A 14,908-nucleotide genomic window follows, 5' to 3' on the forward strand; every position below is an offset into this window, starting at 1 on the left:
TATGTCAATTAATCAGAAAATTCACTCCACAAAACATGGCAACGATCTTAGCTTTTAATGTATATGCTTCATTAAAGATTGAGGGAGTATTAATTTTAATCCATGAATTTAATAACAATTTTATTAAGTCTTTATACCTCAAAAGCTTTGTCAAGAAGGTTCTGCTCTCTTAGTTGATTTCCTTTTGTGAAAAAAAGTTCAGATACAACTTTTGGGTCCTTTGGTTTCAGCTTCAGAGCCTTGTCTATAGCATCAAGTGCCTGTACAGTTTAGAAATTAAGACACAATAAATGTAGGTTAGATACAGAAAAACTAAGTTAAACGATAAAATCTATACTTTTTGTTTCCTATGTATTAGCTAGTGTGGTGAATGACAATCAGAACACATTTTTCATTTTCTCTGATGTTCTCATCAAGGAATAAAATAGCCCTGACAAAATAATTTCCCTATACTCCAGGTTTCCTATTTACATTAGTGACAATGAAATGTCCCCGATCACTTTTCAGGAAGGCCGTGTGATCCCATTGAAAGAAAACAAGATCTGAGGTCAGTTGTGTTGCCCTGGCCATGTGTCCATCTGGAGCACTCCAACAGCCTCCTTTTAGGACCCTGGTGCTCACTCTGCCCCCAGCACCCACTGGCCCACCCTCTGCAGCCAGAGAGCCCTTCAAAGCACAAATCTGATATGTTGCTCTTTTCCTTAAGACCCCAAAGCTTCTTCCAGGAAAAGGAACAAAACCCTTGCCCTGGTCCCAAGCCTTGGGGTTGAGTCCCCAGCAACCTTGGTGGCTACATCTCACAGGCGCCCTGCTCCCTCACGCCCATTCCTCAGACAGGCCATTTACTGTTGACACAGGGCCTTTGCATGTGCTTTTTCTTGCCTGGAACGCTATTCACTGCCCCTTTTTGCTTAATAACTCCTATTCATCACTCAGCCCTCAACTTCACATCACTCTGCAGGGAACCTAACCACCCAGACCACTTGGGTCCCCTGATTATATGCCCATTAGGGACCATGCTGCTCTTCACGACATCACTGGGCACAGCTATAATTCCACACTGGTTTCGTGATTACTTGCTCAATCTCTGTCTCCTCTTCGACTGTAAACTCCACAAGGACAAGGGCAATTTTTTTTTTTTTTTTTTTTTCTCTCACACCACTTTATTCCCACTGCCCACCACAGTGTCTGGCATATAGCAGGCATTCAATAAATATTTTGTTGAATCAATTCATGTATTTACCGGTCATGTGACTTTTAAAATGGAGATAAACAGTACAGTTGCAACACAGGGCCACTGACCTGCCTTAAAGGGTTGTTATAAAGAGTCTATAAAATATCTTTGAGGGAACATGGAAAATGATAAAGCATACAAATGTTAGTGTTTATCATTATCGAGTTAGCTGAAAACAAACTGAGATAATACCACATAAAATCTTCAGACCAAGGATGAACCAAGAAAACAGCGTCTCGAGGGGACATCTTAGGAATCAAGCAGGTATCTGAAAAGTGCCCAGAAGATACGCTCTGCCAACTGACGATGTTCAAGACCGCTCGGCCTTGTGAGCGTGTGGGCTGGAGGGTCATTCAGGTGCACCCCATTTTCTACCTGTGAACCCAAACGACTCCAAACAGCGTCCTCTCTACCTTGTCGTGCTGCTCCTGCTTGCTGTGGATAGCAGACAACAGGCGAAAGCATTCAAGGCACCCAGTCTCCTCTGACACAATGTGATTGGTCATCTTTTCAGCTTCTTTTGTCTGACCCATCACGGCCAAAACCTGAGCCTGCGAAACCACAGTGACTTTGGTTTAGAAGGTACTTGGCTATCACCTTATCAAATAAAGCACTCTTTATCAAATAAAGCATTCAGGAAACACTTCCCACAAAAGTGCTCAGAATCGCTTTGTGACTCACAGAGAAGGCTGACTTACCAGAGTTTATGTTTCTTTATTTAGGCATGTGCATGCATTTGTGTGTGAATGGCAGGAACATCAAAGCCATTCAGTGACTTGTGCCTTTTTAAAAAAGTTGACTATGTCAAGAGAAATTTTTTCCTATGGTTTCAACAGAACACTGTGTTTATAACAAGATAACAAGTTTGTTTTACTGAAAATCTAAGGGAGAGGAAGAGTAATGATCCAAAAATTGAAATAAAAAATATTGTTGATATTAATTTTCCTGAATTTGATAGTTGTACTGTGGTTAGGTTAGACAATGTCCTTGTTCTTAGGAACTATTTGCTGAAGTATTTAGAAATAAAGGGTATGAGATCTCTAATTCTCAGATGGCTCAAGACAAAATATCATGTATTAATAGTATGTACATGCACATACACATACCTAAATATGCACATACATATGTGTACATATACACATACATACATACATGAGAGGATGATAAACAAATGCATCAAAGTGCTAAAAATTCATCAATCTGGGTGAAAGAGTATATGGGAGTTATTTAAAATTCTTGCAAATTTTTGTAAGCTTGAAATTATTTCAAAACAAAAACTTAATAGCGTTTTTAGGGTCCATGTGTTTGGTGAATGGCTCTAACATTGGTTATATGAATATTCATTAAATGGATATAGTATAGTGTTCTAGTTCCCATTTTGAGGGAACTGACTACAGCTCCCTGTATTGCATGCCATGAGTGTATTTCCTACTCCATTTCCTTTCTTTTGTCCATCTGCTCACCAGTGCCAGGCGGAGTTCCCTTTGGGAAGGCTGAAGGGATGCAGCTTCCCGGTAAATCTGCAAAGCCTCTTCATATCTGCCAGTGTTGTAATACAGAGCTCCCAACGGTGATAATATCTCAGCTTTGCGTGTTACCTGCAAGGCGCTGAATTTTGAGAAAACAAATGGACAATTTTCTTCTAACAGGTACATCTCCAAAGGTTGAAACTTAGATTTAGGGACCACTGTACCCGGTTTGAGACTCTGCTCCCACATGGTTGTTGTCTTTATATCAAGAAGAATGTTAAAAAAAGATCATAGTGCCAGCCTCTGACTATAAGCATGTCTCTAGTGACCCACCAATACGTAAACTGAGCCCCAAGGATCTTTCCCATTTATGGTGATAGACTTGTTTTGATGTATGCACAGTTTTTCATCTGGATCCATTTTCGAAATTTGTATTTGTGGTTTGGGTTGTAGTCCTTAGCTTCAACGGAAAACAATGGACTAACTAAAATGGGAATTAAATTCCAACCTTGGTTTAGCACTATGCTTTAACCAGCAGGCAAAAAAGTCATTAACTGGGATATCATTTATCCCCAAAGTGCCATTTATTGTACTGTTCTCTTTGGAGAGGAGAATCTGTATTGCCTGCATTGGCAAAATTTGCTAGTATTCTGAAAGCATCTGTTCCAAATAACTAAGAATTTGATGGCCAATTGCAGAGGTCTTAGGATGACTTACAAAGTGAAAAACAGGAACTTTACCGTTTGTACCATTCTTCAGCCACGCTGTTGTCTCCCAGTGACCTGTAGAGTCTCCCCAGGTTCACCATGGCTACATGATGGCTCGGGCTAAGTCTGATGGCCTGTTGGTAATGGGTCACTGCCTTCTCTGGAGAGCCTGTAATCAACAGGTGGTAGGTTGGTAAGAGCAGAACATGCCTTAATTATAAAACACACAGACTTTTTTTTTTTTTTTTTTGGCTGCATTGGGTCTTTGTTGCTGCACACGGGCTTTCCCTGGTTGCGGTGCACGGGCTTCACATTGCGGTGGCTTCTGGTTGTGGAGCACGGGTTCTAGGAGCGCGGGCTCAGTAGTTGTGGCTCACGGGCTCTAGAGCACAGGCTCAGTAGTTGTGGTGCACGGACTTAGTCGCTCCACGGCACGTGGGATCTTCCTGGATCAGGGATTGAACCCATGTCCCCTGCACTGGCAGGCTGATTCTTAAGCACTGTGCCACCAGGGAAGTCCCTAAACACATGGCCTCTTTAATTTCTCTCCTGATGATCTTTTTTTCCTACAGCCATACCACCAATTATTCAGTTTGTAAATTAGCTCACATTTTGGCTTCTCCTTGCCACTGCCTAACTTTGGACCATTTCACTATTCATTTTCACTTCCAAAGACATTAGTAGTAAAAAAGCAGTAAAAACTAAAACCTGTTTCTTTTATTAAATGTATTATTTTAGTCAAACTGGTTTCTGGCCACTGCCTTAGTTAATATGATGTTTTGAGATTATCAATGATTGGCATTTATGTAAGATATTGTTGCTTCTCATTGTACAAAAAGTGGAATGGGCTGTTATAGAAAGAAAACTGTCCTGAAGTAATTTCTGAGGGTCTGTCACAATTACTATACCACAACCTAGTGATTGAGGCACTGCTTTAAATAAGCAGGCATCTTCTGTATTTTGAAAATCTCTTTTTAAATCATACATCTTTGTTTAGAGGGTATTTATTGAATGGGACTTTAAAAATAAAAATAATATCACCTTGCATTTGTGCAATGCATTGTATATTTTAAAACACTAATTAAATGATCTCGTGATTTTTGCAGGTATTTTGATCCTATTTAGCTGCCTTTTGATAGCACTTAGTTGCCTCTTGGGATTTAAAAGATATTAAAAAAATATTATCACTTTACAGATACAGGCTCTAAAGTGCAAAACCATTAAGAAACTTGACAAAATTCCCAGGGGAAGTGAGAATAAAGGTCAGAACTACCATCAAGTCTCTCTAGTATGATAAGGTTCCCCAAAGAAGCTTCCTAGTGAAATTATATGTAAGTGAATGAATTGTGGACAAGTCTGAAGCTCTACATGGCAATGGAATGTTTATTACCCACACAGACATCTTCTCAAGTCTACCTTCTTTGAATGCAAGTTTGACTAGGAGGTGCCAAAAAAGACTACGTACGTAGAGGTCTATGTATAGATCAAGATAGGGAGAATTTCAGTAGTATAAAAACAGAATACAGTGGGAGTGGGAGGAAAATATAGAGGGTGGTCAGTGAGATTTTGGGGGGCTGGGAGTTGGGGTGGGATATTTTGTTGTTGAAGTAGAAGGAAGAGGGCTAGATCAGGCCAACAGGTGGTCTCTTCAATTTTTTGTTTGTTTTTAATCTTTGATACCTAATTTATTATTATGTTGCCAAAGAACCAGCAGGTGGCACTAAGAAACAACTTTACATGTGAAAATAAGGGATGTTTCCTAGGTGTATCAGAATGTAAATTTATGTCCTAAGAAACAGAAGGGCTTCAGATATCCTAGAAAATAAAAACCCTTTTGAGCATTTCATATGGACAGAATAATTAAAATCGAATTTTATTGCAGGGCAGGTAGTCTAATAGTCAACGAGAACAAAGCAGTGTTTTTGTATTAAATTCAAGCATCTTTTCATTCTTTACAAGTATTCATAACATGCCAACAGTATGTGGGGTACAAACCATAAAGAAAACAGAATTCCTGTCCAGTAAAGTTTTACATTAAATAAGGTAAAATGGGGCTTCCCTGGTGGCGCAGTGGTTGAGAGTCTGCCTGCCGATGTAGGGGACACGGGTTCGTGCCCAGGTCCGGTAGGATCCCACGTGCCGCGGAGCGGCTGGGCCCGTGAGCCATGGCCGTTGAGCCTCCATGTCTGGACCTCAACGGGAGAGGCCGCAACAGTGAGAGGCCCGCGTGCCGCAAAGGGGAAAAAAAAAAAAAAAAGGTAAAATGTATTTTATATAGCACCTGTCCTATAAGGGTACTCTATCAATTATAATGGTACATTTTCTATAGTATGTATCACATAAAGAACAATGAAACAATTTAAGACTTTTTAATCGGCTGTAGAAAAGTATTTACCATCTGCCAGTAAATAGATTCAGAGGAAGGTTCTGCATCATTGTAGAGAACAGTTCATCATCATAGATTTATAAACTTGTATAAATGCTATTCAAAGGAGACTGTTGCTCATTAAATCATCAAGGCCACTTCCTGCCACCTGGGGAGATTTTCTTAGCAATCTGATTATAAGAACCGGCAGATTTTACTGAATTGAGCTTGAAGATTTAGAGAAATGACAGCCCCAAAGTACAATGTGACTGTCAACGGTGTGAGCTTCCTGCCAAGCCCAGTGAGTTCTACTTTTGAGGCATTATTGGTGTGGTTGCCATTTAGCTTGATAGATAATATTATCTCATCTCCACAGAACAGGTTCTCTTTAATCTCACTTACCAGTATCAACTAGGAAAACTCCATAGTTGTTGTGTAAGTCTGAGCTATCTGGGCAGTTCTTTATTCCAGCCTGGTATATTTCCTCAGCTTCCTTAAACCTCTCCTTTAAAAGAGAACAAAGAAAAATACATGAGAAAGTTTCTTAAAAAAATCAACAATAAACTGAATAATGGAAGTGGGAAGAGCAGAAAATAATTTACTGAGCATCTGTTATGCAACAGGTGCCAAGATCAAACACTATGTTTTTTTTGTGGTACGCGGGCCTCTTGCTGTTGTGGCCTCTCCCGTTGCGGAGCACAGGCTCCGGACGTGCAGGCTCAGCGGCCATGGCTCATGGGCCCAGCCGCTCCGCGGCATGTGGGATCTTCCCGGACCGGGGCACGAACCCACGTCCCCTGCATCGGCAGGCGGACTCTCAACCACTGCACCACCAGGGAAGTCCAAACACTATGTAAAGTCAGTGCCAACTGCACACATACCAAAGACTCATATTTGTGTTTAGCTCCTTCAGCACAAACCAGCTGATGTTTACTAAGAAGCAGTATCTGGAAGGATTTGCCCTACAGTTGGAAAAAGCCTCAAAATGGATATTTGAATGGGATGCCCTCCACCCCAGTAACTCTCTGGACGAAAATACGTGTGATCCATTCATATAGGAATGCCTTCCGAGGTGGCAATCTCACTGGGAGATAGGGAGGCCTGGCTATTTGACACAGCTGCATTTGCATAGCTAGCTCTCTTACCTATATTGTATGATTTATTTGGGGAGGTTTTGGGGAAGGAAGTGGGAGGGGAGGCTGATGTTGATTATGGGAGGGGTTTGCCTTATCCTTTCTTTACTCTAAATATTTCTGTAGTCCACCAAACCATTCGTTACTTCCCTTATCACCCCGCCCTTTCCACCTCTGAGCTGTTCCCTCCAACAGGAATATAGGGCCCCTCAAAGGCACACCTCCAACTCCTCCCTTTGTGGCAAGGCCCAGATCAATTGCCACAGCCTCAGTGGATCTTTTTCTAGTTGTTTTGCTCTTCTACTCTAACAATCCACTTTAACACACTTCAATAATTCTGAATTCGTTTTTTAGGCACATTTTCCACAACCATCTGAGATTGTCGTGTCACACTTTCTTTTACAATGTATAAGGTAACACCTAATTAATGAATCAAATGAAATGAAATCACCCAGGTTTTAACAATTACTCACAAGTAAACCATTTCCTAGTTTCCTAGTACTGCTATGAAGGTCAGGTGAAAGGCCATGGTTTGGTATAAATCACAAAGCAACTTTTCCTTTCATGTGCTCTGATCATGGACACCGTCCATAATTTTATCAGAAGTTACTACTACTAAGCATTCAACCAGACACATGAAAAGAGAATGTACAGCATCATTTTTCTCAGACCTGACACCTTGAGCTTCTGAATAAAAATGCCCTGAGTGCTTAGCAATAAGCCAAGAAGCCTAAATCTGATTTGACACTTGACTCTCTGTGGAATGACCAATGCCATCTCTTCAAATCCACATATTTAAGTACCATTTAGGGAACAAAGTGTGGTTTGAATTTGGCAAATTTCTCTTATTTGAATTACAAATCCATAGTCCAGCAAAAATGGATTTCCATGTTTCTAAAAGTGTGTTTTCCAGTTGCCAAGCTCAACAAACTGTCAAACTCAAAAGAAAATTAGAGATGAATGAAAAATCTCAAAATGTCTTCTTTCAATCTACTGAAGAAAAGAAAAACTTTCTGAAGGTATCACCCACTGTAGATCTAGCAAATTGGTGAGTGTGCATGCGTGTGTATTAAATGGAGACAGGCAAGACACAAATTACCTAAGACTCCAATCGAAGTAATAGAGAGTACCATTGCATATTTATTCATTTACGCATTCATTCAGCACATGTTTTCTGTAATTGCTATAGAAAGCATGGCATAGTAATTAAGAATTGGGCTGCTGTATGGAGGTTCCTCATAAAACTAAAAATAGAGCTGCCATATGATCCAGCGATCCCACTCCTGGGCATATATCCAGACAAAACTATAATTCAAAAAGATACATGCTGGGGCTTCCCTGGTGGTGCAGTGGTTAAGAATCCATCTGCCAGTGCAGGGGATGTGGGTTCAAGCCCTGGTCTGGCAAGATCACACATGCCGCCGAGCAACTAAGCCCACGTGCCACAACCACTGAGCCTGCGCTCTAGAGCCCGCGAGCCACAACTACTGAGCCCGTGTGCCACAACTACTGGAACCTGCATGCCTAGAGCCAGTGCTCTGCAACAAGAGAAGGAATGAGAAGCCCGTGCACTGCAACGAAGAGTAGCCCCCACTCGCCACAGCTAGAGAAAGCCCGCGTGCAGCAACGAAGACCCATGCAGCCAAAAATAAATAAATAAAATAAATAATTTTATTTTAAAAAAAAGATACGTGCACCCCTATGTTCATAGCAGCACTATTTACAATAGCCAAGACATGGAAACAACCTAAATGCCCATCAACAAATGAATGGATAAAGAAGATGTAGTGTGTGTATATATATATATATAATATATATATAAAATATATAATGGAATATTACTCAGCCTTCAAAAAGAATGGAATAATGCCATTTACAGCAACATGGATGGACCTAGAGATTATCATACCAAGGGAAGTAAGTCAGAAAGAGAAAGACAAATACCATATGATATCACTTGTATGTGGAATCTAAAATACAACACAAATGAACAAAACTACAAAACAGAAACAGACTCACAGACATTGAGAACAGACTTTTGGCTGCCAAGGCAGGGGGAGGGGGTAGGGAAGGGAAGGAACGGGAGTTCGGGATCAGCAGAGGCAAACTATTGTATACAGGATGGATAAACAACAAGGTCCTACTGTAGAGCACAGAGAACTATACTCAATGTCCTATGATAAACCATAATGGAAAAGAATATATAAAAAAAGAATGTATATATATGTATAACTGTACAGCAGAAATTAACACAACATTATAAATCAACTATACTTTAATAAAATTTAAAAAAAAAGAATTGGGCTGCCAGTGCTTGGCTACATGGATTGGAATCCCAACCCCACCATTTACTGTCCCTGTGACCTTACTTCCCCTCTATGTACCCAAGTGTAACAAAGGGATAAAAATAGTACCTATTTCAGAGGGTTGTTCTGAGGATTAAATGGATTAAAACAGGTGAAGCCCTGAGAACAATGCCTAGCAAACAGTCAGCATTTTGTCATGTTAGCCTCTATTCTTTTTTTTTTTTTGCATTACGCGGGCCTCTCACTGTTGCGGCCTCTCACATTGCGGAGCACAGGCTCTGGACGCGCAGGCTCAGCGGCCATGGCTCATGGGCCCAGCCGCTCCGCGGCATGTGGGATCTTCCCAGACCGGGGCACGAACCCGTGTCCCCTGCATCGGCAGGCGGACTCTCAACCACTGCACCACCAGGGAAGCCCAGCCTCTACTCTTATTACTACTACTAGGAGTAGTATTTCATGAGCACATTTAAAAACAGATGGCATTAGTGTCAAACACTAACACTGGTCAAATGGTAACACAAGAAACTCAAGATTTTTAGGAACTGATTAACTAGTTTAGGATTAGCCAGGGTATTTTTTTTTTCTGGTTGCCTCTAAGAAATTGTTTATTGACCTCCATATCAGAAGATGATTACGAAAAATTAAAAGGAAGAACACCCAAGTTAGTTATTTTTTTCTCATATGGAGTTAACTAAAGAGATTTGATGGGAAAGAAATTTGAAACTGTAGGCTAAAATGCCACGTGGACAGGGTTGTGATGCCTGACGTGGCCTCAGTAACAACGCCAGGGCACCTGAGCTCCAGAGCATCTGTATTTACCTCTTTACTACACTGCTCACATTGAGTTGTACTCCTTAGTTCATTTGTCTTTGAGCTCCTTAAATAGATGTATTTTGTTTTATTCAGCCCCATGTCTTTGGCATCTATCTCCCAGTGGTATAAGTAATAGCACCTCCCACATGTCAAGTATATAATGGAGACAGAAGAGTGGGTGAGACAGACAATCCTGCCCACAAAGACAACGGAGAGGGATTCAGGCAAGGAGACACTGTGATATACGGTGACAGTGTCACAAAAGGAGAAGCACAAGGTTCTTGGAAGGCAACCAGGAGTGATACCCAGACTGGTGTTTATATAGACAGATTCTCTGCAACTGTCATAAACCAAATGCCTGGAAACACTGGCTACCATTAACACCAGCAGCTGTGTAATACGAAGATATGCATGAAAAAAATCTGCAGCTACTTGAGGTCTTTAAAACATCCTTATAACCAAACTGTGGGAAAGTTGAAAGGTGTTTTTCCTGAAAGGAATAAAATTGACGTCCTCACATTCTAACTTGCTAAAGTCAGATACCACAGTTTTCAAGTGCAATTACTCTTATACCTGACTTAATTTTACCTTTTCCCCACATTCTTGTTGCTCCAGAATAGGCAAGAGATCACCTTTTTCATCTAAAACCCATTTTGGGGTTTATGAGCTGGGTCTCCACAGGAATGCAATTTTCAAAGTCCAAAGAAGTAATGGGATTTAAAAGACCATCCATGTCTAGAGCAAGGAATCACATCCCATACCTTCGGTAACCCCCAAGGACAGTCTCAAGATTCTGGCTCTATGACAAATGTTTTCAATGTCTATCTTTCTTGTCCTTTCATTTGACTGTAAATTTCAAAGAATGATTAACTCCACTTATTAAAAAACTAAAGGGACCACAACTGCAGGAGAAAAATACCTTCTAGATGTTTATTTAAAACAAATTCCACCTTCTCTGGAAGGGCAATGCATTTATCTTAAAAAGGAGTATCCTTAATCCCTCAAGTTCAATTTCATTTACCTCATCTGGCTAGATGTCCTGACCTAAGCGGATCACTCCCAGTCTCTACTGATTTGTGAGATCCAGAGGAAATGAATACGAGCTATTGATAGGACAACTTTAATTAAAAATGCTTGTGACCCAGAGAACGGTTCTGACAAATAATACTGTCACCAGAGTCCCCAACCAACCGCTGCCTCAACATGAAATCGGCCTTCGAGGGCAATGGTTAAAAATGGGCAGCACGCAGCCGTGGGCTTCTCTCCAAGGCTCAAAAGCATTTTCAGTGGGGTGGAAATGAAATGGGCCTCGCGGGATAGAGAAAACACCATCAACATCTCCATGTTTTACATGCTGTAATTACCGATATGGCATGTTTTTTACCTCAAGGAAGAGAAAGTGAAAAGTAGATCTGAAAAAGGATGTTTGACTGTCATTTATTCTCTTGGGCCAACTGATACACTTGGAAAAGATTTCTTATAGTTCAAGTTGCAGCAACCAGGAGGACAAAGGGACATGGGCTCAATGCAGCAATCTTCAAACTTCTTGGTTTACACTCCAAAATGTACTGAGGACCCCAAAGAGCTTTGTTTATGTGGTCTACATCTATCAATGTGTACCATAACAGGAATGAAGCTGAGAAATTTTTATTTAATAAACTAATAAATAAACTAATATTTATTATTTATTTAGAATAATAAAAAAACATAACACATGTATAAGAAAATAACTATATTTTCCAAAGCCAAAAAAAATAGTGAGAATAGTGGCATTATTATCTATTTTTCCAAGTCTTTTAAATGTCTGGCTTGATAGAAGACAGCTGGGTTCTTGTATCTATTTTTGTACTAATCTGTTTCTATATGTTTTTTAGTTGAAGTATGTGAAGAAACCTGGTCTCACACAGACATTTAGTTGGAAAGGGGAGAATATTTTCATACTCTTTTCACGACTGTGAATACATCATGTAGCCTCTAAAGAACCACTGTACACTGGGGAGAGAATGAGAGTAAAAAAAGGCAAATTACTTGTTAGTATTATAAAAACTGCACAGGCCTTCTTGGACCTCAGGCGTCCCCGGTCAACCCTTCGTGAACCACTGGCGTAATGAATGGCCTGTAACATATGTCCTTACTGTATGGCAGATATAGGGTGTGATGTTCCAAAGTGGTGAAAGACCTACAGAGATGGGGCTGGAAGGTTGTGCTCTGACATCATGGCCATGCGTCTGAGCTGCTTTCCATAAGTACTTTCACTCTGGCCAATGATACGAGCACACAGAGCTATCGTGTATCTCCCCATTAGCCAAATGACTATTACAAACCTGGGAAGTGTAGGACAACTGAATGTTTAAACTCATGTCAATGACTTTGCTAAGCAACTCTTTAAGACACAGCGGCTCAAAACATAAAGCAAAGATGCCTGCTTTCTCATCCTTTCCTTTGCTTTTACTTTCCTTACAAAACAGTTCTTCCCCCATCAGTCATTGACATGGACGTTTACGAGAAACGTGCCGCCAACATTTGAAGTCTAATTCTCTTTCTCATTCAACTGAAATGAATCAATTAACTTGGCATTCCTCCTCACCAAGGACATGTTAGGTATTTCTAATCCTGAATTTTCTCATCGCCCAGCAGACTGTAATCAATATCACCCTGTGACAATCTAAGAAAGAAAGAAATGATCACTTTAAAGAAGAAATGCCAAGAATCATAAAATAAAAGCTAAAGAGCAAACACTATGACAAGTGTAAGCGACCACAGCTGTGTCACACTGTCAAGAGACCAGGAAGACTGAGGGGAAGCTAAATTTACATAGAATCGCAGCTTTCTCCATCTCCAAACTCTTCTCATGCCCTTTGTCCTCATTCTCTGCACTTTCAGGCACATGACTTTCCTCCCATAGGAGGAAGGGATCGTACTGTTCCCCACCCGACAGCCCTCAGGTGGTCTAATTCCTGTAGCCAGAAAGCTTTTCCTAATAATTTTAATCTTGTTGATATCTGTAAGTTCTTAAGGTATCAGACTAAATATCACTCTTTGGCCAGTGCTCACTGTATTAGGTTAGGTCCCTATAACATTCTAACTGGTACTCTATTCTCTTTGCCCTTTTGTCACAACTGGGTTAGACATTGGGGAAAGGGTGGTAATTCTTCACTTAAGAGTATCCTTACCTTTTAGACTCTAAGTTCCATGAGTTGAGGCCCGTACCTTGCTACTTCAGCAATTTCTAATACTTGGTGATACCTAAATGTTCAATAAATATGTGCTGAATAATTTAATCAATAAATTATTACGGTAAGGTTCAGCGCAAGGTGACCTGACCACAAATGCGATGGTATATGTGCCTGAATCTACCCAAAAGACGGCACTTGTCAAAGAAGAGACACTGACCGTGGACCTCTCTTATTTTTGATCTATACTTCTAACTTATATTTTACTGTTCCAATTTTCTTTTCATTCTTGTATCAGGTGAAGTCATATCCCAAAATATATAAAAGAAAAATATTTTAAGTGTTATCAAATTAATTAATTGAGTTTTTCAATAGGCTATAAACCTGGGGCTAGCAATAATGTACAGTGGATCAAGTCATTATGTTAACTTCATTTCCTTTACTGCTAGTGTAATGCAAGCTATATAATCTATGGCAAGAGTAGGCTAGTTAAAAATGATGGTGGGCTTGTAAATGTTTACAGTCCTATCTGTGAAGCTGGAGTATGGCCAGTTCTGAATGCTAATAGAAAACCAAAAGAGGCTAGTAAGCCAGAGACCATCCGGACTTCAAATCCAAGAGTTTATTTTCTGTCCTGTCTTCTTGACTTCTATGCTGCAGTAGACACAGAGGGGCAAATTTATTCTGGATCCTTTTATATATCTAACATCTATGACAACTCATGTTATGAGGTTTCCTCTATCATTTTTCTTCCCCCCTCCCACCTGGCCACTTGTATACCTAACCTCATTAACTACAGCCCCATTACCACAGTCCAATCATGGGACCCCAGCATCATACAGTGAAAGAGCAGTGGGGAAGGAATCGAGTTACCAGGCTCCAGTCTTGGTCCTGACACTAGTTATTTGTATGACTTTGAGCAGTACTTAATTCTGTGCACCTCATATTTTTATCTACAAAATGAGAAGGTTAAAAATTCTTGAAGGTTTTCCTCCCCACACTACTCTTCATTTTCCCCTCAGAGGGATTACCTACTCATAATATAGACTCATTTATTTGAAGTCCTAAATCTATCTTTAGCCCTGATCTCTCCCACTGTCATCTGTCCACATGCTATTTCCATTTAAATGTTCCGCTAACATTCAAGACTTAGAGGCTGCACACTGCTGGTGGCACAGCGTATTGGTACCACTCTTTTAGAAAGCAGTTTAGTAACACATCTCAAAAGTCATGAAATGCTGATACTCTTTGATATGGGAATTCAACTTCTAGGAATCTATCATTAGGAAATGATTCAAAGTATTGTTTTAGGGCTTCCCTGGTGGCGCAGTGGTTAAGAATCCATCTGCCAATGCAGGGGACACGGGTTTGAGCCCTGGTCCGGGAAGAGCCCACATGCCACGGAGCAACTAAGCCCGTGAGCCACAACTACTGAGGCTGTGTGCCATAACTACTGAAGCCCACGCGCCTAGAGCCCGTGCTCCGCAACAAGAGAAGCCACCGCCATGAGAAGCCTGGGTGCTGCAACTAGTGAAAAGCCCGTGCTCAGCAATGAAGACCCAAAGTAGCCAAAAATAAATAAATTAATTAATTAAACAAACAAAAAAAGTAACTTTTCATGAATTTGGAGTTTATTAATTTAGAAAAGGAATACAACTTGAAACTTTTGGATACAGTATTTACTAAAACAAATTGCTTTTCACAATAT

The 14,908-nt window shown here is 40.5% G+C and overlaps 1 protein-coding gene across 3 annotated transcripts in view; it reads right to left on the reverse strand.

Moving 5' to 3' along the window:
- TMTC1 (transmembrane O-mannosyltransferase targeting cadherins 1) overlaps window positions 1-14,908 on the reverse strand; it is a gene marked incomplete at its 5' end in the record, with an annotated part of 259,484 nt that overhangs the window by 12,274 nt on the left and 232,302 nt on the right. For all 3 annotated transcript variants that reach the window (XM_082851098.1, XM_082851097.1, XM_082851096.1), the window contains 5 exons: window positions 138-260; window positions 1,648-1,785; window positions 2,698-2,842; window positions 3,444-3,579; window positions 6,178-6,280. In XM_082851098.1, the coding sequence (XP_082707224.1) occupies window positions 138-260; window positions 1,648-1,785; window positions 2,698-2,842; window positions 3,444-3,579; window positions 6,178-6,280 (645 nt within the window). The remainder of the gene's footprint in view (window positions 1-137; window positions 261-1,647; window positions 1,786-2,697; window positions 2,843-3,443; window positions 3,580-6,177; window positions 6,281-14,908) is intronic.

This window comes from Leucopleurus acutus, assembly GCF_964270905.1.
Source record: "Leucopleurus acutus genome assembly, chromosome: 11".
In the NCBI taxonomy this organism is placed as follows: domain Eukaryota; kingdom Metazoa; phylum Chordata; class Mammalia; order Artiodactyla; family Delphinidae; genus Leucopleurus; species Leucopleurus acutus.